The 27,067-nt window shown below is 39.3% G+C and overlaps 1 protein-coding gene across 1 annotated transcript in view; it reads right to left on the bottom strand.

Moving 5' to 3' along the window:
- Window positions 1-3,147: 3,147 nt before the first annotated feature.
- The window catches only part of PTPN20 (protein tyrosine phosphatase non-receptor type 20), a 42,123-nt gene continuing 18,203 nt past the window's right edge, over window positions 3,148-27,067 (bottom strand). Inside the window, 4 exon segments of the mRNA XM_072971165.1 lie at window positions 3,148-3,305; window positions 4,113-4,175; window positions 13,632-13,805; window positions 13,807-13,967. Of these exon segments, the coding sequence (XP_072827266.1) occupies window positions 3,273-3,305; window positions 4,113-4,175; window positions 13,632-13,805; window positions 13,807-13,967 (431 nt within the window). The 3' untranslated portion in view covers window positions 3,148-3,272.

Below are 27,067 nucleotides of genomic sequence, written 5' to 3'. Positions count from 1 at the left end.
GGCAAACTCTCTCCCTTCCCCACAATTAATTTTCCTTTTCAAAAATACCTTGGTTCTTTGCATGCATTTACTATTCATTTAGGATAAGAGCATCAACTGGTCAAGTTCTTGGTAAGTTTAATCTCAAATATTTTATACATTTTATAAAATATATGTTATATGTCCCCGTTGCTCAGAGATCTTTTCCTATTAAAGGCAGATAACAGGAGTTGACCAGCTTTTTCTTTAGAGGGCCAGATGATAAATATTTCAGACTTTACGGGCCATATGATCTCGGCAACTTCTAACCTTGCCTTTGCCATTGTCGCACAATAGCAGCTACAGACAACATGTAAAGAAATGGCCATAACATTTTATTTATAAAAACAAGTGATGGGTCAGATTTGGCCTGCAGACCATAGTTTGCTGACCCCGGATATAGAGAAAGATTAGTTTTTGGCACATAGGTATCTTTTCTCCAGACTCCACAATGAATTTCTAATATTACACTTTAGCTGAGTCTACTATTTCTATGTGGGCAAAATATACAAACAAAAGACCATTGTGTTCTAATTTTCTAATATTTATACCAATCATTCCTTTTCGTAGTCTTATTGTCTAGATAATGCTAGCGCAGTACTCAGCTATAGTGCTAACAGGAGGTACTGTTTTGTTAATCGGAAGGCCCCATTTTTTCAACTCCAAATATGCTGCTATTAGCGTCCAAAAAGTGTTCAAGTTTCAGATATGATGGCTGCTTTCAGTATCTTTAAAGATTCCTTCTAATTTAAATTGTTTCATTATGAGGTCATTACTTATTGCTTTTTGATTGTGGCTGTAAATAAACTGAGAACTCCACCAAGCAATCCAGCACCCCCACTGAATACCACTCACCTGCTTTTACTTACTGAATACTTTCCAATCTTCTGGCTCAATTACTTGAACCTCAAGATAACATAGAAGAAAATTAATTCTTCCCAGGTATTAAGAAAAATTAAGTAGGAAATGAAACTTATTTGTTTTAGAGTTATTTAAGGTATTTTCCTTTGAGATTTTTCAATAAAAATAAATCACTGAAATGACCTTTGGGTAAGAATTTTAAACTTAATTGAACATTCATTAGTGTTCTAGACAGATTGGGGGTGAGAGGTCCAAAGAAAAAGAAATTATTAAGACTTATATGAGAATAAAACCTACAATGTTTATTTCTGAAAAGTTTGGGTCCAACATATAAGTCCAACTTCAAAAATATGTATTTAAAGTTGAAAGCTAACATATGCATATATGCTTATATTTAAATATTTTTAAAATTCCTCTAAATAAGCGTTCATATACTCACAAAGGTATCAATGGGAACATTCATATCCTAGGCAAAAATTGATTTATTGTTGATATGAAACTTAGTATTTCAATTAGTCAAACATTTTCAGTTTGGAATTTGCTTTCCAAAAATGAAATAAAAACAAATGCAATCAATATTTCCATATATACTTATTTAATTTACCTGAAAAACTAAAAATTAGTCCAGCTATAAAAATATGAGGCACACATTAAAGAAGAGACATGTTTACTACCAAGAATTGTGGAATAATTCTTTGCAAGAACACTTCAAGGCCCAAATAATAAAAATACTTCAGGCAATATATAGTAAATCTTTTAATTTAAATAATAGTATAGAGTCCTTCTCAGAAATATTATTGTACATTATATCTGTTATTTTACAGTAATAGAGAGTAAATAAAATTAGTAATACAAATATTTAAAGCCAATCATCAGAATTAACATTTATTTATATAAACCATGTAAATAAGTAAAAATCATCAATTCCATTTAATATAAAGTATATTTCTGGAATGTAATTATTTTTTAAATGAGAATTATCAATTTTAATTCAACCAATTCAAGTATTCATTCAGCCAAGAGAACAAAATAAGCCCCTTAAAAATTCAAGATTTACAAATTAATATTAGAAATGTTTTCAATATAGTGTTAGGCTATTCTGATCTCTACTGAATTACATCATACAGAGACATGTATCACTTGCTTCATAGTTTGTAATCAGGTATAACTGGTCACTAAAATTCCTTGACCAAAATATCACTATAATTGGATGAGGTAATATCCTGTAATAAGACGAATGTAATAATGGCCACATCTTTTTAAAAACAGAATATGGAAGTTTTCGTTTTGGCAACTATGAATTTGGTTTTCCAAAATCTGGTTCCCAAAACCCATTTCTAAATGTTATAGCAGAGGTGGGGCAGTCATGGAAAGAAATGATTTAATGGGACCCTGAAGAAAAAAATAATTATCATAGATTTCAGTTTGAAAAATATATCTGGCATAAGCGATACTCAGAAGTACGTAATGATGCTGGTATCAGAGTTCATCGGTTAGCTAAAGGGCAGAGAGTAAGAGGTAAGTGAAAGGTAATATTTGCTTTTAACAAAGCAGACTGGGTAATATGTTAAGTGTTAGGGTGGGATAGGAAAGAACTCAAGACGGGCAAACATTTCCTTTTGGACTTTCTATATAAACATCTACTTTAGTTTTGGACCTTTCACCAGTGTGCTCACGTGATGGAGAGGAGGAACTCTGCCCACCCAGGAAAATACTTCCCAAACCAACAGGTCTTTGTCCAGCTGCTCGAGAAAGGCAGCTTGTCCTCTGAGGTTCCTGGGGCCCCACAGGAGTGCAGAAGTACAGGAAAATGGAATCCAATTTGTGTAGAAAGTTAACCCATCCTATTTGGACTCTTCAGTAACCTAAGTTAATCAAATACCACCTAACAGTACAGCCTCTAGCTAAAAACCATGGATAATGGATAAGTGTCTACCTTGAAAATGCCTGTTAAGAGGTCATGATGTGATCCTGTGATCTTGTGATCCTGAAAATTCTCAGCTCCCGTTAGCTGTCTTTCCAAATAAAATCTTAAATAATACAGTTTAAGTCCTCTACCGAGCTCTGTAATCCCTTCAACCAAATAGGCTGCAGTTGTTTTACGTAACTTTCATTTCATTGGAAAATGTGGGAGGGTACCTGCTATTACCTAAGTAAGGTCAGTGGGTAAACACCGTTCACCCCGAATCCAACGATGCTGCCTTCAGGGATTTGCCAGGAAGAAAGTCAAATGATACACCAAGAAAGCACATTTGCAGGAGCAAGCCCTTCAGCACAGCTTGAACATATTCTTTGTGAGGAAGCTCCAAGCCATTTGGTAATTTCAAGTGTGAGGCAACAGAAGTCTTTCTTACTTTAAAGTCAGAAGCTTATGAAGAATTTCATGCACAATTTTATACCAGAAGGTATACTGCTCCTAAATACACCTATATGAAAGACAATGGAATGTTAACTGAATACCAACATCCACTTTCAGAGAACGCATTTGTAATTTCCTACCACAAAAAGCAAACATTTAACCAAGAACCTCTTCATGTAAACATATTTTAAATACCAGGTAGATAAATGATAATATAGTTCTTGGTATAGAACCAGTTAACTAAAGGTTAACTGAACAGAGGAGAAACTGCCTCTTAATCTCACTCTCTTTATATCTTCACTGGATAAATCAAATTTGAACTCCTTTTTTTCAGGTCTCTCAGGCACCCCTAGTCCAAATGAAACACTTCATATCATTCAACATTGCCTAAAAAAAACCCTAAAAAAGATTTAGGGGTACCTGTTTTTCATTATCCATATTTTCTTGATTACCCCAATGATTAACATAACTAATCTATGAAATAAATGTCTTTTTTATGACATGCCAATGACTGATATATTTAGTTCCAAGTAAATATCCCAAAACTGCTATCCAGAAGTTTATGGAAATAACTTTAGGTATGTTACTTAAATAACAAGACATTATGGACAAAGCACGTGTGTGGGCATCAGAAGTCTTCAGTTTCAGTCCTGGCTCCTCCCCTTGCTATCTGAATGACCTTAGCAAACAAACTTCTTCACCCTGAACTTGCAGTACTTCATCAGTAATAGAAGAGCAAAACTCTTGTCTATCTCAAACAGTGAGAATTCAACGACATCATGTAGGCAAACAGAGCTTTATACACTGTAATGTGCTATACAGCGTTCATCTTCATATTCAATATTGTTATTAGAATTTATGTGGTGAGACTTACCTTTGTTTGGATCGTTCTATAACGTTGTTCTCTCATTTGGCCCACTATATTCATGAAGTTGAACTGTAATAGGATGACAATAATTTTGTATTATCCATATAGGGGGAAAACACAAACTCACAGATGCCAGATGAGAACTCCATATTTCTTTCGAGTAAAAGATATATCACAATTTAACCAGAAAGTTCTCATTTTCAGTCATAAGAAAATGTACTACATTCAATCTAGTCTAATGGATAAGTAAGACTTGTTTAAATGGGTTTCCAGGAAAAAACAGGAAGCAATCATTTATAAATATAATAAGAAATGTTCTCCAAAAGAAATAACAACAAATTTGCCCCTGTGTATACTTTCCTGTTCTCCAAAGGGAGAACTTAAAGCAGCACTATGATTTTGGAAAATTCTGAAGCACAGAAGACATTTTCTGGCCACAACAGTAACACAGCTGTTTCTTATATAAAGAGCCCACTCAGCTCAATTGGAGACCCTGAGCACCAGTTGGCCCAACACCAGATTCTGCACCTGCGCTTTACCAGTGTGGTTGCTAAGATGGTGCAGGTCTGCAAAGGGCTGTTGCTAGACCACAATGAGATTAGTCTAGAAACTGGTACCAAGTGTTTAGAAACTCTCACAGCAACCTGACAGTGGCACAGCATCGAGAAGCCTCATCAGCGGAACAGAATCTAGACCAGCTCAGGTGCTGCTGAACTTGCCTGAAAAGTTACGTGTGGTGCACTGAGGACCAGCCATGTGCAGCAAGATCATGTTGACATGCGCAGCAAGACCATGAAATTTTAAAGTTTGTCAACTATAATCCAAAAGTATGTAAAAATCAGAGAAAATGTTAGCATTCCTTTATTTTTATAACTTGTCATTTCTATAATTTAAAATTTTAATTAAGCCTTAAACATTTTAAATTGAAATAATTATAGATACATAGTAAGTTGCAAAAAAAAAAACTGTGCAGAGAGATTCTGTGTATCCTTCACCCAGTTTCCCCCAATGATACCATCCTATATAACTAGAGTATAATATATCAAAACCAGGAAATTGACATTGATATAATCCAGAGATTACTCAGATTTTGCCAGTTTTACACAGTAATCATTTGTGAGTGTATGCATGTATGTGTGAGTGTGTATAGTTCTATACAATGTTGTCACACATGAAGATTCAGATAACTGCAACCACAATCAAGATACAACACTGTCCCCCTACAAGACTTCCACCTGCTATCCATTAGAACTACTCACCCATCTCAATCCCCAACCCTTGGCAACCAGTAATCTATTCTCCATGTCTGCAGTTTTGTTATTCCAAGAGGATTATACAATGAAATCATGTAATATCTAACTTTCTGAGATTGATTTTTTTTCATTTAGCCTAATTGCCTTGAGATTTTTTGAAACTGTATCAATAGTTCAGTTTTTTATTGCTAAATAGTATTCCACAGTATGGATGTAAACCAATTTTTTTAACCATCAACTTTTTGAAGGACACCTAAGTTTTTTTTCCAGTTTTTGGCTATTCTAAATAGATCAGCTATGAACATTTATGTACAGGTTTTTGTGTGAATGTAAGTTTTCATTTCTCTGGAATAAATAGCCAAGCATGCTATTACTATGGTTCCATGGCAAGTTTAGTTTAGTTTTGCTTTTGCTTTTTTTTAAAACAAATTTTAAAACTCTTCTCCAGCCTGGGTCTACCATTTTACATGTCCACAAGCAATGTATAAGTAATCTAGGTTTCTCAAATCTTCACCAGAATTTGGTATTGTCATTATTTTTTATATTAGTTTTTTTTTCTGATAGATATCCAATGATATTTCATCATGGTTTTAATTTCATGTCCCTAAAAGCTAATGAAGCTGAGCATCTTTTCATGTGTTTATTTGTCATCACTACATCCTGTTGAAATGTCAAGTCTTTTACCCATTTTCTAACTGAATTTTTTTCATTTTTGTTTTTTCTTATTCTTGAGTTTTGAGGGTTCTTTATATATTCTAAATGTAAGACCTCTTCTGGATATGTGGCTTGCTGCAGTCTCTCCAAGTCTGTAGCTTGTCTTTTCATCCACTTCGTAGGGTCTTTCACAGAACAAATGATTTTAATTTGCTTTCCCCCTAATATCAGTGATGGCAAGAATGTCTTCTCTCACCTCTCATATTCAACACAACACTTGAAGTTCCAGATAGTATAGTAAGAACAGAAAAAGAAGTAAGAGGCAAACATACTAGAAAGGAAGAGATAAGTCTGTCCCTACTTGCACATAGAATGATCATCTATGTAGAAAATCCCAAGAAATCTAAAAACAAAATAAAACAGAACAAAAAACCTCTTACAACTGATGAGTGAGTTCAACAGGATCACAGGATACAAGATCCCCATGTAAAAATCAATTGCATTTCTACATACATATACACACAATCAACATGATAGTGAAAACATAATACCACTTATAACTGCTCCAAAGAAAATGAAACAGGTTAAATCTAAAAAAATTATACAGAATCTATATGCTGAAAATGACAAAATGTTGATGAAAGAAATCAAGGAAGACCTAAATAAATGGAGACATGCCTCATTCACACTGGAAGATCCAACATAGTAAAAATGTCCATTCATCCTATCAAAATCCCTCAAGCTTTTTTGTAAACATAGACAAGCTAATTTTAAAATTTCCATGGAAAGGCACAGACCTGTAATAGTTAAAACAATTTTGAAAGAGAAAGATTCACTCTATCTGATGTTAAGACTTATTATAAAGCTACAGGAATTCAAAGTGTGGTATTAACGAAATGATAGACACACAGATCAATGAAACAGAATATGGAACTGGACATAGGCTCCATACAAATACTCCCAATTATTTTCGACAAAGAGTGTTTTTGACTAAAGGTGTTTTCTTGAAAATCTGAGGTGATTATGTGGCCAAAAAAAAAAAAAAAGATAGTTAAAGTACCATTTTCTAATGACATCACAACCTGACGAATTCAGGGACTGCCTGGGGATGTGGAATGGTACCAACTTAGGAAACAAGTAAAAGTAGCAAAGTGTTTATTTACCACCACAACTTAATAAATGCACAGATACTGCTAACATAGTGATTCAGCATATCTGTGATTTGAACATCATGTGATAAGAAGCAAAAATTCTTCCTTTGCTTGGTTTGATTACTGACAAACACGACAGGTTTTAAGTTGTGTAAAAATGCAAAGTACTACATCGTCAATAAATGCAATTTGGAGCTTAAGTTTTGTATCAGATTATGTTCTGGTAGTAGAGCTGCAATGACAAAAAAAAAAACAGTCTTGAGGTAGTTACACAGATTAAAGAATTTATCCCAGAAGATAAATCAACACACTGCTTCATCCAGAAAGTCTTGCTACCAAAAAAACAAGAACAAAAATAAAAAAACAAAACAAAACAAAAACCTACCAGGTGAACTGAACAGTGTGCTTAGAGGGGTGGTAAAGAATTTTTGACTTTGTAAAGGTTCATGTGTTAAACTTTGGATTATTCATTTCATTATGTCATAACATAGAAACTGACAATTAACGACCGTTATTGCATGCTGAAGATGGTTAGAGGGGAAAGTTCTATCGAGAATGTTTCAACTACAGACCAATCTCTGTGTTTTGGCAAAAGAAGAGCCACTTTGTTCCCAATGTTTTAAGGATTTTTAAGTAAGCCTCATGAAAAATAAAAATGACTATAAAATAGCAACTAATAAAAAGAAATAAATGGTTACATCTTCTCAGATTTTCATATTCTTTAGAGTTATAATTAATAAACTAATCTTAAAATATCAGCGGTCACGTGTCTAGCCATACACAGTCTGCAGCATGCGAGATCCCCTGTGTGAGTTCCACAACACACAAACTGGTCTACACCCTGTTCAACAAGGCCAACCCACTGTCGTGCTCTTGGACATCACAGTGATACATCAAACTGCTCTGAAAGTTTCTAAATGCTTACTTTCAATTTCAGAAAATTTATCTTGCTGCAAATAACGAACATCCACAAATTGCTGCTGGTCCAAGGCCATACTTTGACTGGCTCTGGTAGGAAACATTTCTGAGAAGAGTGGAGAGGGACATCCATAGGAGCGCTTGACAGCTCAAGGCTCTATGGAAAGCCAATAAGGAAACAATGGATGTATTTCTTATTTTTGAACCACTAGTTTTTAATCAAATCTAAGCATCCTTAATTATAAAATATATCACTGTTTTATGTACCCCTAAGAAAAATCGTCAATTAAGTTGACAGATGATTTATTACAAAACACATTTTGAATTTAAAGAAAGTATAATGAGGGGAAAACAACCCAGTGCCCCTTAGAATCATAAAATATAAAATTTACAGTTTTTACAGTTTCTATAAGGAATATAAAATAAGGACAAATATAAACAGTGATTTAATTATGATGAACAATATATAAAATAAAAACTCTGCTAATGCATTTTCTGTTGAAAGACTAAAACAACATTAACCATGGGAACTGGTAACATCAGATTGATACTACTTAAATTTTCAGCATTTTTGAGGACATTTGTCATTTTTTTGATCACCTCATTTATATTCATTCTTTGTAATAAAACTCTCAGTTTGCTTTGGAAAACCATTCTGCTCTTCATTCACAACCTTATGGCCTGGAGTAGTCTGACTGGCCTAAATGGATCAGCATCTCCCACAGTGATTAGTTTAGAGTAAAGGCTATAACTCAATTGGGATCAGAGAAATGATAGGAGATACTGGCTAAAGCTTCTGAGAGAAAGAAACTTCCTCTGTCCTCCAGGGAGTTACTGGGAGAGGACATTTTTGTACCCTCCATGAAATGTTGCAGAAAAACGTACTACAGCTTGGTGTTACAGCTCAGTTGTGACAGCAACCTGGATCCAGGCAAGAGAGCAAGCAGCACTAAGAGAGCCGGAGAACTCAGGTTTATTACGCCAGCGGGTGCAGAGGAGTTAACACCCCAAGCCCTGTACCCCGTCCGCAGGTTTACACAGGCTTTTATATAGGCTGCCAGTTTACACTTTGCAACATCATATGCAAATAAGGTATAACAAAAGTTGACTAATTAGGAACAAGCTTTGTAAAAATGGACCAATCAAGAGAGAGAGAAATAACCAATCGGGAGTAAGCTCCTTGCAAATGAAGCACTACAAATGGACCAATCAGAAGTTAGGGAAATGGACCAATAAGGATTGAAGGAAATAACCAATCAGGAGTGAGCTCAGGGAACCACTAGAATTTTAGGGGTAAGTAAGCCCTTTCAGAGGCAAAAAGTGAGATAGAGGCAAAAAAAGTGAGATAGAGCCTCTGGGCCGGGGAACTGGATGGTGCTGGCAGGGGAGTAGTGGCCCTGCCTGGGGGTCCTGCTGGTCTTTTTATGGGGCTTCCTGCCTCAATAATACAACCCTTAGGAGGGGGAGGTGTGGAGCCCATGCAGTTAATCTGCTGTCACAGGTGAGAGCCTGTCATTGTTTGGCTCTAACTACATAAAGCCTGAGAGAGCAGAGACTTGACATCTATTCTGATAACAAGATAATGCTGCAGGACCTGTCTACCAGGGCAAATGTCTCATAGCCCCTGCTTTCTTACGACTGAGGTGTGGATTTTTGTATACTTTGCGGGCATGGTGAGAGCTGCTTTCTCCCAGTGCCTGCTTCCCCTCCTCACAGACAGGAAAACAGTTCAGTAGGTAGGCCTTTTGGGGCACATATCTAAAGCCACATTCCCTAACTAGTTTAATAAGTAATACAGGTAACAGAATCACAGTATGTCTAATTCTTGTGTCTACGCCTTAGCTGGTTACAAACTTAGGAGGGAAGTAAAGAACTGTTAATGATTGACTCAAACCAACAATATTATTATCCTTATTTTATATATGAGAACACTAGCTTTCAGAGACGATGAGAAATGTCACAGTCACCAAAATCTAAAGTATGTGGCAAAACTGACAGTCACACCCAAGGACCTCTCATTAACTCTGAAGTCTAATGTGCTCACGTATATGTATTTCTGTTCATTAAAAACAGGCACATGTCATCAACATCCTCTAACAAGATTCTAAAAATTGTATGTGTGGGGTGGCGGGAAGCAAAGGGAAAGTGAACTCACGTTTACTGTGTACCTACTACGCTCCAGACACTGTCCTAAGCCATTCATTTGCATTCTGTACTTTAATCCTCACAACCATCTCCAAGAACCTGCAGCAGTTAAGTGAGACGCAGGTAACCAAAGCTCACATGCTATTTAATAAGTTGCTCCTGAAAGCCAAATATGAATCTTCAGATATTAGAAGGCTATTAAAAGTACAGTATTTACTAACAGCATTGGTTTATCTGCTTAATTCACACACTTACTGGGAAGTTCTTTTCAATGGCACAGAACACAACATCCACACAGAGGAACACCCCTGTCCGGCCCACGCCAGCACTGCAGTTCAAGGACCAGTCTTGTAAGGTGGCTTTTCCTCACATAACGAACATACTTTATGAAACCTTCTGCTGAGGCAGGAGTGCCATGGTCTGGCCACTTGGTGAACTGCAAGTGTTTTACAAAGTGACTAGTTTCTGTCTGTTGGGGGTGGGAGGTGGGGAGGGTAAGAGGGAGTAAGGGAGAGAGCATGAAAGAGGGGTGGGGAGAGAGAGAGTGGAAAAGGGGAGAGAAGAAGAGAGATTTCTCAGCTTTTTGTATTAGAGATCTTATATTAATTTCTAATGTGCCAGATATAGTAATAATAATGACTACATCGATATGTTAATAAAAATAAGAATACTAACAAGTAACAAGAACTGAGCACTTAACAATGTGCCAGGTACTGTGCTAAGGATTTGACACATATTAGCTCATTTAACCTGCACATCAGCCCTGGGGAACAGGCACTATGTTATCCTCATTTTACAGATGAAAAAGTAAGAGCAGGAGTGACTGACAGATGCACACTAGGTCAGGAGGCTCACAGGCTTAGAGCTGGACAATAGGGTAGGCCCTCCAGATCAACTCTTCCATTTTCCTTCTGCACCAAGAATCCAAACGCTTTGAGTGAAAGATGAGCTTACATGTTAGCAATTAGATAGAAAAGCAGTCTACCTTGGCTTATATGTCATGATACTAAATTTAATTAGAATAGGTAGGTGCTGTCAAGTTGGGTCAGGTTGGTGAGGGGCGGGGGGCAATCTCCTCTGGCGATGAAGACAGGGTGGTTAATGACCATGTGAGTAGACTTTGGTCCCAACTCTTGTGCTGAGCCCCCTGAAAGTGGGGTCATGGAACTCTCCTCAGAGTCGACAGATAAAGCACTCTGAGTTTACCCATCATACCCTCCAGAAGGCTCACCCTTTCCCCAGGGTGGAGCCCTCATCTTACTTCACTGGGTACCCTTGGGAAAAAACTCTGGGCGGGTTTCTCACTCCTTCTCTGCTTCTCCCTAATGCACCTCTTTTTCCTAAGTTCCAAACAGAAAATCAAGTTTGAATCATTCGTATATGAAACTGGATGAGGAAAACAATACTTGAAAATCTTGTGAAGGCACCAAGTTGAGGACAGTGCTCATCCCATCACATAGCTCAGGGATTAAGTCTTTCCTGCCCCTGCTGACCCCTGAGAAACTGAACAAAGGTGGGCCTCGCTGCTTTCCCCAGCCAGTGCCATGAAGACAGAACCCATGATTCAGATTCTCCAAACATAAACCCCGTGGTTCTGAGGCTCGTGGGCCTCAGCCCAAAGGCCACCACCCTAGACCCGCTTGCCAAGGCTCCACAGGTGGACCCGAGCATTTGCACCCTTGCAGACAGATCATCCCTCTGTGCCTCCCATCTGGCCTGTGTTCTCCAAGCATGCCGTCCTTCTCTCATAGCACGCACCACATGTCACCTGGAACTGGTGTCTTCCTTCCTCACCAGACGTCAGTACTCTAAGATGGAGACTGTACTGCTTTCTATCTGCAGCACCTGGCACAATACTTGGTTAATCAGAGGGAATCAACAGTATCAGGGGAGCGAGGGGCCGGGCAAATCCGCAGGCGTACAGAGCAAGCACAGCGCTTAGCACTAGCAGCAAGCTCCCCACCAGCGTCAGCCATCATTATTCTCGGCCTCCCTGGTCACTACTCTGTGCTCTGATCCTCCCCACGCCCCTCAATTTCACCTCTTCCCCTCCCTGCCTACCCTTCTGTCTCTTCCATGTCTCCCTTTGTACTCAGGCCCCCATCCTACAGTAAGCTCTTGGAAACCCTCATCACTTCCCTAAATGCTTCTTCCACTTCCTTGCCTTGCCTCCCGTGACACTGCACTCCGCAGCCCTCTCTAATCCAGCCCACCTGTCCTCCTGTGCGCCAGGTACCACAGAGCGTAGAGATTAGGTTGCAGACTCCCTGCTGTCCAATGCTATTTCCAATTCACTATTCCTTCTCCTGGTACAAAAACTCCTCTTCCTTTTGAGTGTCATACCTCCTAGCTCCATCTTCTCATTGCTATCACCCAGTGGCTAAACCTCCCGGTTCATCTGCCACGTTCACCAGAGATGCTGCCTGTCTCCTGACAACAGACTCTGACAGGGCAAATTCAGGATCTCAACAGCCCAGCAGACACTCTAACCTCACATTTTTACTTCTCTCTTGCAAAGGGGACCATTCCTTTCTTTCAGTCTTCACACTGATGATCATGCATTGGACTTACCACCACTATATTGTCTAGTATCAAAAACCTCTCAGTTCTTAAATTCCAGCACCATTTTCTGAGCAGGAGCTCGTATGCTACCACCTCACTTGTGCTGCACTTCACCTCAAATGTGTCCCAATTATCTTCATAATAAAGTTCATGTTCCTGAGCTGAAATCCAAGATAGTTCCCTGCCTATTTTCTGTAGCCTCTTCTCAGCCCTCATTATTCCCTGGCATTGAGATTTTACATTCCAGAAACACTTCACTACTTATATGTCTGTCTACATAACCCATGCTCTTTTACACCTCAGCCATCTACTTCCTCTTTCCATCTTTCTCACTTGGGCAATTCTCAATCCAGATGTCACCTCCTCTAGAAAACCTTTCCATAAAACCCAAGTAGAGCTAAATATGTCCCTCCTGAGCCCCCAAAGCACCCCATACAGATCTCAGTATTACCACTGAGCAGAGGAACTGGAAGTCTAGGGAGCGCACTGAACTCTTCACTACTCGGTGTGGAGCCGTAGCGCCTGCACCGTGATCATCAGCATTATCTTAGGGACTCAATATATGTATATGTCACACTCAGCAGAAGCAGCCACAGTGCAGCCCAGGATTAGGCAACTTCTAATACTCGCTCTCAACTGCCCTAACATCTCTCCAGAGTTTGGTTAGGCAGAAATAGAAGTTTTGTTGTCTTACTTTCTGGTACCAGGGAGAAGTAAAAACAAGTTACTTTAAAAAGTATCCCCAGCTATATCCCATCCTGCTTCTAACTGCTCCTCCTGACATGTGTGCTTATATAATGAAATATACATCTCTAAATAGATGAGTTTTTTTTTAAACTTACGGACTTCCTGACAACTTGAAATATTCGAACGACGGAATTCTGAAGTATCTGGTAGTTCTCCAGGAAGACACGACAGCTTTTCAATTCCACAGGCTTCTTCGTAGAAATGGGCCAGCAATGGTGGCATTCGATAACTCCATTTTCTACCTCTCTGGTTATCATGACAATAACATTAAGAGTTATTTTCCAAAATCATCCTCCAAAAGTCATCTGTGGTACCTGGCAGTGGTCCTTGGGTGGCAATATAGTAATACTCTTCTCCAGGATTGACTATTTTAATGTAACTAGCACTGATGCAGTCCTTGTTTTCCCCAAGAAGAACACATGTTGAATCATCTATTACAAAAACAGAAACATCTGATGGGTAAAGGAGAAGTGGGAGATGCCATACACCCAGATTTCATGGAAGCATTTCATGTGAGTACATCCATGTATCTCTTTGACCAACAGAGAAGATGGCATCGGAGTTTCTTTTCAAAATGGTTACTTCAGCCCATGAACTTAAATTTTTCCCTCCTGAAAACCTACTGGTATGGATTAAGGAATATATAGTTAGGATAAGTTAGTTTTGTTTAAAACCCAGTTTCTACTAAACAGAGAAGGATGCCAAAATCCAGACACTTTGAGAGATTGCTGTTATATATGGCATAGGTAGGATTAGGCCAAGGGAGGTACCTCCTAGCCTGTAACTGAACACAGCAAAGGGGGAGGGCTCTGAGGAAGCAAGTGAATGAATGACAGTCTCCTACAAATCCAGAGAACACGCGAGCCCAGAGCAGCAGGGGCTGGGGAGAAAAAGACTCAGGTAGCTGATCAGATACAAATGCTAGGATTACTGGAATTCTACCAGTGGCCCCCATACAAGGCAGTCATCTTTTATGTCCATTCTCAGCCTTCACCTGGTGAAGTGGCATGCTAATCAGAGCAAAGGTACTGTGACAAAAGGATGCCTCAAAGTAGTGAATTTGCTCCAGGTAACATGGGGCTCATCTAACACGAACTATTAGAACAAATATGAGGGGGAAACCCAACTACTTGGCTCTCCAATAAACTCCACTGGCCCAGGAGCTCTTTCTTCACTTTACATGGACATCTGGGGCTCTGGTTCCACCACTGCTCCCACAGAGGGAATAAAAGGAGGGTCCTTCCTACCACGCAGTGGTCTCACCCATAGTCCTTCCCTGCTACTCAAGGTACTCAGCCCACTTACCCAGCAAATACGCTATGACCAAGATCACTGAACAGGGTGTGCACAATTTCTGACAGAACCTTTTTCAAATTCCAAAATAGCAAATATCTCCTTGTAAATATGAATAAATAGGAAAAACAGTCACTAGATATACAAAGATATCCAGCACTTCACAAAAGGAAACCATTCTGAGAAATCATAGCAAATGTCCTCCTTTTTATAAGAGGGAAGAATATTTTTAAAAACTCCTATTTGTATTTTAAATGAAATCTAAGCAAACATTATTTTATTATTGAAAAGGATGATACACATGTGTTTATTGATATAAATTTGTTAAATTATTCAATTATAAAGGAGGTAAAAGAGCATTAAAGTAAGATCTTTCATCATATATATGTATGTACATATACATATATATCATATATAAACATACAATTTAAAAACTTGGCAAGTATTTATCAAAAAGCTAGCAGTGGCTATTTTATCATCTAAAATTTTTTAGAGTGAACATGTACTATTTTGCAGAAGAGAACAATTTTTTATGATCAAAAGGGAGATTCGATATGTGAAAATTAAACAATATAAATAATAAAAGCTTGCTTTCAAATAAAAACCATTATTACTCAATTAAAATCCCTAAAGTGAGAAGTGAACAGAAAAGCAAATTAGTGATTTAGAAAATTGGCTTAAGGAAGTTCACCAGAACTCCAAAAAAAAAAAAAAGTGAAAAAATGACAATAATTATTAAAATGCTAAAGGATGCAGATCATATAACAGGAATACATAAAAGGAATTTCAGAAACAAAATTCAGAACACAGGCATACCTTGGAGATGCTCCGGGTGCAATTTCTGGACCACCACAAGAAAGAGGCTATTGTAATAAGCGAGTCATATGAATTTTTTTTGTTCCCCTGTGCATATAAAGATTATATTATACTGTAGTCTATTAAATGTGCAATAACATTATGTCTAAAAAACAATATTTTAATTAAAAAATATTTTATTGCTTAAAAAGGCTAGCCATCATCTGAGCCTTCAGCAAGTTGTAATCATTTTGTAATAGTAACATCAAAGATCACTGATCACAGATAACTATAACAAATATAATAATAACGAAAAAGTTTGAAATATTGCAAAAATTGCCAATATGTGAGGAAATGCTCTTGGGAAAATGATGCTGATGGATTAGCTCTAAGCAGGGTTGCCACAAACTTTCAATTTGTAAAATAAATACAAAAGCACAGCATTAAACAACCAGGTACGCCTGCATTTAGCAGGGAAGAAATAACTCAGTTGGTCACAGAAGAGTCCCCCAAACAAAAGAGAAAGTAGTAGAACTGAGTGTAGATATGCAGGCCAGCGCCAAGCAGCGTCCTGAGGAACCTTTATTCAAAGAGGTTGAGTAATCTGTTCTGTATTACACAGCAATTCCTCTAGACTCCACAGTCCACAAATAATTCCATGATCTGCTTCCCTTCAAGGAAGACTCAAGTCTGCAGATGGAAAAGCCCTACCAAGTGCCAGATGACACTGATGAAGACAGCCTAAGACCTTGAGACCAGCAGAGCATAAGGTTGCAATGATAGGAGGTGAAAAATGTGCTAATCACTAGAAGTTACAGTGAGTGGGGCCACTCCCATTTCCAGCCCTTGATTCCTGATTCCTGGCTATGGCAGAAACAGCATCATATACTGGACACTAATTTGGAGCAAATAACCTCCCAGAGAACACTGTCCCAGCCCTGTGAGGTACTGCCACCTAGTTGAGTTTACAAAAGGCCACTCCACTTCTCTGTCAAGCCAGCTGCCTCAGGGTTACGAGGAAAATGTGAAGGCCAGCGAATTGCATCATCATGAGACCCTCAAAGTGAGTTTCTTGATCAGAAACAGTGTGGACTACCAAGATGGTGGGCAAGGCATTTTGCAAGTCTGCAGATGGTAGGTTTGGTAGAACCCTATGTGTGGGGAAGGAAGATCCACATCCAGTGTCTATTTCAGGATGAAAAAAAAGCACTGTTCCTTCTATGACAGAAGCAATCCAATGTAATCAATCTGCCAAAAGCTGCCAGACTAGGGTCTTAGTCTTGGTCTCTGCTGCTGGCAGATGGGGCTCTCGACAGTCGCCACAGGAAGGTCAGCCTTGGGGAGTGGAAGTCCATGTCAAGGAGCCCATGCACAGCCTCTATTCCTGCCAGCATATTGACTTTATTCATAAACCGATCGGGTGATGAAGGGGATGGCTGGGAAAGAGGTCGACTAGTATCCACAGAATATGTCATCCTATCCACTTGATTATTCAAACCTCTTCTTAAATCATCCTTTGATGAGCATTCACAAAGGACACAAATATCTTCATGATTTTTTGCTCTTTCAGAGAGATCTATACACATTTATATCTCCCAGATCTCCTTGTGATCAATTTTCCAATCATGTTCCTTCCAAGTCCCTGGCCATCCAGCTAAACAACTGACTACAGCCCATGAATTAGTAAAGATTTGTGCCTCTGGCCATTTCTCCTTCCAAGAAAAATGAACAAGCAAGTGCTTTGGTCAAAGTGCTACCAACTGGGAGGACTTCCCTTCACCACTGTCCCCCAAAAAAGAGGCTGCAGTGCAGCTGCTGTCCGCTTTCAGGTGGTGCCTGCTTATCATGCAGAACCATCTGGAAACCAGGTCCCAGTTTTCTCTTCTTCAGTCAACTGATCATAGGGAACTCGTCATGAGGCCACAGGTGCAGGCTGAGAAAGAGAAGGTAACGTAGCAGGAGAAGGGACCCTGGGCATTTTGGTCACTTCATGTAACTACCTTGTACCCTCAGAGCCTGCTCAAGCCCGACCTTGTACTCACCACTTCCATTTGATGATGGAATGCGGTGACGCACGCCCAACTTTCTGGCTCGACGGCCCATGGGTAAGTGTTCAGTCTCTACTAAGGCCCAGTAGCAGGTCAAAAGCTGTTTCTCAAAAGGAGAGCAGTTATATACAGAGACTGGCAAGACTGCTCCAAAATCCCATGGACCTGAGCTGTGATTCACCTATAGGGGCCTGACAAAGGCTCCAGACAGTCTCCCTGTCTTCCACTGGCACTGCATCTACTGGATCTCGTGGCCCAAGTGGCAGAGCAGCTGCGCGGCAGCCTGGCCCTGTAGCACAGCTTTCTCCTGTCTCCTGAGCCCCAATCACAACGAGCAGCTTTTGAGTCTCCTAGTAAGTGGGCCAGAGCAGCACACCCAAATGAGGAATGTGTTGCCTCCAAAATCCAAAGAGGACCACTAGGCATTCTGCCTCTTTCAGCTGTGGAAGGGATCAGATGCAACATTTTATCCTTCACCTTAGAAAGGATTATTTTGGCATGCCCCACACTGCTGGACCTCTAGAAATCTCACTGAAGTAGAAGGCCCCTGAATTCTCACTGGATTCATTTCCCATGCTCTCATGCACAAATGTCTTCCCTGTAAGTCTGGTTAGTTGCTACTTCTTGCTCACTAGGTTCAATCAGCACAATGTCATCAATATAACGGACCACTGTGATATATCAGGTAATTCAAAAGGTGGTCAAGATCCCTGTGAACTATGACACAGGGCTGGAGAGCTGATATTTCCCTGAGGTAGAACAGTGAAGGTATATCACTGACCTTGCCAGCTGAGGGCAAACTGTTTCCAGTGGCCTCTACTAACAGGTATGGAGAGAAAGCGTTTGGCAGATCATTAGGCGCACACCAGGTACCAGGGGACGTGTAATTTTCTAAAGCAGTAAAATCACATCTGGTACAGCACTTGCAACTGGAGTCACCATCTGCTTAAGCTTCCAATAACTCACTATCATTCTCCAAGGTCCACCTGTTTTCTGCATAGGTCAAACAGGGGAGTGGTGGGAATCACCACCTCTGCCTCTTTTAAGTCCTTGAAGGTGCCACTAATCTCTGAATTCTCTCCAAGAATGCAGGATTGCTTTTAATTTACTATTTTCTTAGGTAGAAGCAGATCTAGTGGCTTCCATTTGACCTTTTCTGTTAGATTAGCCCTCTTTCACAGGTCAGGGAACCAATGCAAGGATTCTGCCAGTTGCTGAGTGTATCTATTCCAATAATGCATTCCAGAACTGGGGAAATAACCACAGTGGGTCAGCACTCACTGGACCCACTGTGAAATGGACCTGAGCTAAAACTTCAGTAATTATCTGACTTCTATAAGCACCAATCTAACTGGCAGACCACAGAGATGCTTTAGGTCTCCTGGAATCAGTATCGGATTCGTGTCACCGTCAGTAGCACTGGCAAAGAAGATGCCTCAGCGATTAGGGGTTTGTTGCACGTATCTTCACCAGGATCTTCCCCTGTGTTTCTGTTCGTTTTCAGGATCGCATTCTTTCTCAGTCAATGCCCTCATTTGAACAGCAAACACCTTGAAAGGTTGGGAATTTAATTTGCATTGTATTTTAGCCATTTGCAGGAGAGACTTGGGGTTAGGTTGTCAGAGGTGCTGGCTCCATGGCTGTAGGAGATAAGGGTTTCTTTCAGCACAGACACAAAAACTTTCAGGACATTTATGTGGTGCTTGGGCTGGAAATCTGAATCCCTGGGATGGTAACTTTCTTTTCCCATTTGTCCAGCACAATTAGGAGCAACCAGCCAATCTCATTATACTTGTTAGTTTGACAAAAGTAATCTAAGGTAGTGTATACATAGTTATCCAGAACCTTGCCTCTTATAAGTATTTGAATAGAATATCCACCAGTGAGGTTTTGTGGATCTCTACTGCCATGTGACGCCATGAATTAGCAGTGCTCTCTTAACTACTAGGAAGAGTCATTAATGCCTTTAAATTTTGTCAGGTTGGGGAGCCAATTCATAAAACTCATCCATAAGATTCCGTTCCTCTAGAACCACTCTTGGTACCAAAATTTGTATTAGTCAGTGTTCTTTAGAGAAACAGAATCAATAAGCTGTATATATATATAGACTGAAAGAGATTTATTTTAAGGAATTGGCTCACATCACTATGGAGGCTAGCCAGTCTGCAATTTGAAGGGCAGGCTGTCTGGCTGAAGATTCAGAGAAGAGCTGATGTTGAAGTCTTGAGGCCAAAGGCAGTCTGGAGGCAGAATGGCTTTTTCCTTGGGGGATCTCAATTTTTTCTCTTAAACTGATTACATGAAGCTCATGCATATTACAGGGGAGAATCTGCTTTACTCAAAGTCTACTGGTTAAATGGTAATCACATCTAAAAATATCTTTAAAACAACATCTAGACTGATGTTTGACCAAATACCTGGGTACTGTGGCCTAGCCAAGTCAACACATAAAATTAATCACCACACTAGCTAAAAATTTTTGTAGATGATCTAAAGGAGGAAAGTCTTTCTTGAAACTTAAATTAATTCCCTAGAAGACCAAATGAAAGAAAGAGAATAAGAATAAAAACTAGAGAGAGAAATATAAATATATGCAAAAACTACAAAAAGGCAGAAGTAAAGAAATAGAGGGAAGATGAAAGCCTTAAAAGGCAGATTGAGAAGACCAACCCTCTACATCACAGGAGCTCCAGAAAAAGAAAAAAAGAGCAGACCGAGGATGAGCAATGATTAAATAACTGAAGACACTAACCTACGGCTAAAGGAAGACTGACTCTGCAGACTGAAAGGTTCCATGAGTTGTAGGTAAGACTGATAAAGTGAAACACATCTGGTAACATTCCTGAATTTCAGGGAAAAATTGAATGTGATAAGGTTTCACATTTATGAATGAAAAAAATGTTTCTTATAGAAGAATAAGAATCAGATTACCATTATATTTCTCAACTAAAACACTGGAAGCTGGAGAACAGTGAAGTTTAACACCCAGAGAAAACTGAGAGATAAACCCCATAATCCTAAAATCAACAAAGATATTCATTTATCAGGATTAAAAAAAAAAAAAGGAGAGCTAGCTGCAGATAGGCAGAGTTTGAGACTACATTAACTACTTAGCCTGTATCTAATCAAACAACTAATTAATCGGAACAGAGACCTCAGATTAAGGGAAGACAGAAAAGGAAACAGTAGAACACAACAAGCTTGCAAAATACAGTTGTATTTCTATATGAAGAATAACGGAATCTACCATTTAAGTGCTAAAAATGATTTCTGGAAATAGAAAGTAACATGCAGCACAGAAACCCTATTAGTAGTCTAGAAAAAGAATTAACATAGAGAAACACTACTGCGGATGCTTAAGCCTCAGTTTGAGTCCCAGATCTGTCTTCTAGTTGCAATGTAGAAAAGTAATTAATTTCTCTGAGCCTTTTTGTAAACAAAGATACTGAGCACCAGCATCATAGGGTTGTGGTGAGGATTACATGAGTTACAACCTATGAAGGACTTAGATCAGTGCAGGGCATATACAAGCGTATAACTACTACTGCTATTACTGGTGGTGGTGGTTAGTAACAGAAACACACAGAGGCCTCACTAATGTATGGATGTTTGTTGAATCTCTCTCCCTTAGATAGCTTATGTTTTTCCAGCTCTCTACACTACAATGGGAAAGTGTACAAAATATAAAAAGTGTAATATAACTTTTGTACTCACAAACCATCTTTCTCAACAGTGTATTGAGGTATAATCGTCATACATGTGCACCCATGAAACCATCACTACGATAAAGATAACAGAGCATCTCCATCACTGCTCAAATGTTCACATCACCCTCTGTAATCTGTCTTGCACCACTCCTGCCCTCAAGGCAACCACTGATCAGCTTCATGTCCATCTAAATTAGTCTGAATTTTCTAGAAATTTATATAAATGGAATGACACAGCGCATTCGTTTGCTAGGGCTGCCATGACAAAACACCGCAGGCTGGGCAGCTTAAACAGAAACTTATTTTCACAGTTCTGGACACTAGGAGCCCAAGATCAAGGTGTCAGCAGGGTTAGCTTCTCCTAAGGCCTCTCTCCTTGGCGTGTAGCTGACCACGTTCTTGTGTCCTCACCCAACCTCACATTCCCTCTCTGCCCGAGCATCCCTGGTGTCTTTTGACACCACTTTTTTTTTTTTGGTGTATGAACATGCAATTGTCCAGCACTGTTTGCTGAAAGATGTCCTTTCCTCACTGATTTGCATCCTCAAATTCAGATACTATCATCTGCTCTGCCCTCCTCATGTGATTGTAGAAAGAACTCAAAGAGATATGTGTAAATGCGCTCTGAAAAGTGGAAAAGTACTAGAAATCCAAGTCACTATCTTTATTCGTTAGTTCTGAGTATACCCTGACCCAAAGACAAGTAACGGAAAAAGTACTGGGCCGAGAGCCAGAGAACCTGACATGTGCGATGGCCCTACTCCTTTCTTAGCCCTTAAGATATCTTTTAACCTCAGAGCTAGGAATAACAATATCTGTTGGGTCTGCTTCAGAGGGATTTTATGAAGCTTATATAAGATTTTACATTTTAAAATGCTTTGTAAAGTGTAAGGTGCTACAGAAATGCACGATATTGTCTTTATACCTGGAAAACCCCTAGACCACATAATGCGGTCCGTTCTTGTTTACACAGTAGCACAGAGCTGTAAATACGGCTGTGTGAGTTGAAGCTGTGCAAAAAAGACCTTAATAATCATAGTCTGACAAATTGTGATTATTCCATACCCTTAAAATTTTTTCTCAAAACATTAGAAACTCCCTTTCACTGTTGGTTATAAATGTATAGGGAAGTGAAAAAGAGCAAGACTAATATTTATTTAGAACACTGCAATTTACAACATTAGAAACATTGAGAATTAGAACATTTAACTTATTAAAAATTTATCAAAAGTAGTTTCAACAGTGCATGCCTCTACTTTTCATAACATAACTCACACTATGGAGCGAGCATCTTTTCTGAGCCTTGGTGAACCACTGCACTCCCTTCCAAGTTTGGATCAGCTTCCAACACTTTGTCCTTTGCACTTACGCTGCTGTGGAGTAGCTCTGAGTTTCTTTAATGTGAAGGGATTTTTTTGCCAGCATCACTTCCACCAGGACACCTTCATCCTTTCTGTCACAAATTCTTCCCTCATTTATGTTGATAAGTTCCCCCTTCAACAGGTTGTTCTGGCTTCATATCTGGGGTCTCTTCAATGGTGGCAGTTCAACATTTTCATGGTCAGTTCTTTCTTCTATACCCCTATTTATGTTCTATTAGAATTTCACCCCAAGAGCTATAACTTTTCCTTTCTTTGCTGCAACTTGATCTTTGTTGGCCAATTCTCTCTTTTGATCCTCTATTTTTGTGAAGTGTTATGTGGGTTTATCACTGAGAGGCAAGGAGGCAACACAGCTATGTGCTTTGCTGATTGTGCACGAGCTGAGTAACAGGCACACAGTGACCGAGTGCTGATGTATTCTGAAACAGGCAACAGGATTAGTTGCTGATCACGGTGCACATCTGTTATTTATGTAGTGATCTGTGGACTGAAGAGCTGGAAGTGAAGTTTGCAGTTTACACAGGTGCTCACAGTGAACGCGCCATGAGCTCTGAAATCTGAATAGCGTTGTTGAGGGACTGGCGCTATTCAGTCAGATACAACAACTGAATGTATGCATACTGGAGCCAGGCAAAGTGAGGACTGCCTGTACTTACAGTATCCTGAGATGCGTGAATTCTCTCATTTAGTGTTCTCAGCATTTGAAGAGGAGAGAAAACTAATCATTGCTCTGGCTTTCTTGATGTGATTCTTCAGAAACCTTGACTATAAATTCAAGAAATGTGTGGTGTAGAAATCAAGGAAATTTACTACGACTGTCACTTAAGTAGGCTCATTTTAGGTTAAATTACACTGTGGCATGAGGTAGAAAAATCAGTGGACTTTAAAACAGAATTTGGTTCACTGGGGAAGATGTCCTACGAACTTGTTTGGAAACACGGGAATTTTTGAGGAAAGCACTAACCATTCTGTCTTTAGACTGCTGTTCTAATCTGCAGATCCTGGATTTGAGCTGCGACATTTCCCACCTCCAACCAGCCCTGCTTCAGACTGGTCCCCACCATCCATGATGGCAAAAGCCAGCTCCTTAATATCCTGTTGCTACTTTTCTGAATTCAGTGGGTTTTGTATACTGACAGACTCCTTAGTTTGTCTGAAAGTCAAGGGGAGATAGTCAGCTCTGTCCTGAACGGGTTTTTCTTCAAACTGCAGGGCTCGTCCCTACACTTGCGTACTAAATGTAAAGGTACATAGTTATACCACCCCCTAGCTGTTTTTCCAGTTGTTGAATATACTGTGTAGTGTTTAACTCAGATCCTTAAGGCTTTCCATTTGTCTTTATTTCAAAAATCTGAACTTGGCTAGCATATACTGAGCTCAGTGTTTGAAATTTAAATGTAAATAAATTAGCATGCCTCGTGTTTGTGGATTTGCTTTCCCAGTAACTGACCTACTCAATGACTCGGTGGGTCAATTTACACAAGTAGGGGGTTCTTGTGAGAGGGGTGAGGGGAAGTGGGCAGGGTTCTGTGCCTCCCGAATATTTGCTTTTTGCTCGCCTTTAAGCACGGCAGGAAAAGCTTGTTTCCCTTTGGCTATTGGGACCCTTTACCAGGATTAGCTAAAGGCATGGGTTTGGGTTTAGGAAAAATAAGGCCTTGAGTTGCCTACCTTTATGGGGCCATTGCCTAACTCACTGCATTTGCAGTGTTTCTTTTCCAGGTCTGTTTAATAAGCCTTTGGGGCATAAGCCCTTTTCTGTTCCAAGAGGATTTTCCTTCCAATTGCATTTGGGGATGCTGCTTGTGTGCCCAGTATTAAAAAGGTTTTGCAATTTTGCATCAGTATTGGCCTTTTTTCTCCAGCTCTGCTAATTGATCCCTTTTAATAAACTGAATGTTTGGTTAAAAAAAAAAAAGAACTAAAAAACTTGGTTGAATTACAGTTGATTTTCTTTTAAGAGAAAAGCAAGAAATTTTACATGATTTTCTTTAGTTTTAATCATTTAACTACTTTTTCAGATCTTTGCATCTTTTTAGTTGTCACTCTTCTTGTACCTTGAATAAAGAGTTCACGCAAGATCAAATGTTAAATGTACCCCATAGCCTAAAACAAGTTTCTCAAAACAAGTCTCATTTTAAAGGCCTGTTTGCATTCAGTCTCCTTGAGGACTAACTGCACATGCAGAGATAGGAATTTTATAACTGGGACCCTTTATATAACTGGCCTCTCGGAATGACAGCAAATTGTTGGCATTATCTCTTAAAATGTCTAATAATGGCTTATCACCCTGATTTCAGAAATATTCATCAGGGTACTTCTGCACAATCTCCCCCCAAAAGATAGAAGAATAAATTATTTTAACTATCCCAGGAAGACAGTATTACTTTTATAAACATAAAGTTATTTTAGATCTGAATGAACCAACCAACATTAAGGTATTCATCCAATGACGGCAGTCACTGTATTCTACTCTGGTTTTTATTTCAGCCACCTCAACAGGAGAAACAGCAATGTAAATAGATAATTTAAATATAGTTTGGCAAGTGGGGAAGGGTAGTCACAAGATGGCATGAGACTATTAGAGAAGCACCAAACCTAGCTTTGTGGGAAACAAGGGAAGTCTGGCCAAGCGAGCCCTGAAAGACAGCAGGAACCACCTCAGCAAAGAAGGGAGGATGGATGGTTCTTGCAAGAACCACAGATTCAAAGGCCTGGAGACAAGAGAAAGAGAACGATGAATTCCAGAAACCAGAAGAAGTTCTGTGGGAGAGCCGAGGCTAGAGAGGTAACATTTATGCCATGCTAAAGAACTTGACCATGACAGTAACAGAGAGCCAATGAAGCGCTTTCAAAGGACAGTAATATGTTCTGATTCACATTTTAGGGACATCGTTTCAGCAGCTGCTTTGAGTAGATGGGAGTGGAGGCAGTGAAGAAGACAGAGACCAGCTGAGAGACAAAACAGGCTCAATCTAAAGTCAGCAGCAGCGGGAATTAAGAGATGGGGCAGATTCTAGAGGCACTAAGGAGGTGGAATCAAAAGGACTTTGTGACCACTTTGGATACTGCGGGTGATTCAGAGTTTTCTGGCTTGGACAAGTAAGTGGTTATACTAAATAAAATACAGAATAAAGGAGGAAGGTCATGTTGTAGGAAGAAAAATGGTTATTTAATTTGGAAAAATTTTGACTTTGAAAGGAACGTGAGGCATACAATGAGACTTCCTGCCTCAGATTAAAACTATGTTGCTTTGTTTCTGCTCTTTGGATGGTCTGAGACTGGTAACTCTGTAACTGGGTGGGGAGGCAGCAACACTGGCTTCACCGGCACAGGGAAGCAATGTGTAACCCTTTGAAAACAACCAAAGGGCAGCCTCTTGTTGGAGGGCAGACTGACAGCTTTATTGTCCAGGACAAAGGGTACAAATAGCCCCAATGTATTTGTGTGTCTGAACGAAAAATGGCCAGGAAACGTCTCAGATGGTTAGACATTATGTTTTAGATGGTTCACGGCCTGAGGAGTAGCAATGTGTAAGCACCAGGTTGCAGGACTTGTGTAATAACCCTGTGACAGTGACTAGAAGATTCACCTGGGACAGAAGACTTGATCTTCGCTCTGTTCTAGTACACCCAAAAAAGGGCCCAGGTGACCCACGGCCGGCTATCAGAGCTCTCCATCGTGGTCACCAGTCAAAATGCCTAATACTGAAAGCCATACAACCCACTTTTTATCTTTTCCCAAGTGTAAATAGGAAGGTAATTTAAACCATTTTTCACTTACATGGAAAAATATCTCAATTATCTGTTTTTGCCTCTGTTGTATGGTTCATTCCCAGAGTTGAACACAGCAGGCAGATTCTTAAATTCTAAAGCCTTTAAAAGGTAAGAAATGTAAGTCATGTATTTACTATAACAAGAAAGGAAGAAAGAAAGGAAGAAAGGAAGGAAGGAAGGAAGGAAGGAAGGAAGGAAGGAAGGAAGGAAGAAAAAGAAAGAAAGAAAGAAAGAAAGAAAGAAAGAAAGAAAGAAAGAAAGAAAGAAAGAAAGAAAGAAAGAAAAGAAAAGAAAAGAAAAGAAAAGAAAAGAAAGAAAGAAAGAAAGAAAGAAAGAAAGAAAGAAAGAAAGAAAGAAAGAAAGAAAGAAAGAAAAGGAAGAAATCTGTCTTTGTGTAGTATTCATGATCCTTAGTCCCTATATGACATTACCTGATGATGTTAAATGTGTTGTATGGTAAATAGAGAAGTCAGAACCTCACTGAAAAAGTACTATATAAAATATCTAAAATTTGAGAAAGCAATCAATAA

This window comes from Vicugna pacos, chromosome 11 (genome assembly GCF_048564905.1).
Source record: "Vicugna pacos chromosome 11, VicPac4, whole genome shotgun sequence".
NCBI lineage: Eukaryota > Metazoa > Chordata > Mammalia > Artiodactyla > Camelidae > Vicugna > Vicugna pacos.
The sequence above is the reverse complement of the archived record's forward strand: the minus strand, read 5'-3'. Positions and strand labels throughout refer to the sequence as shown.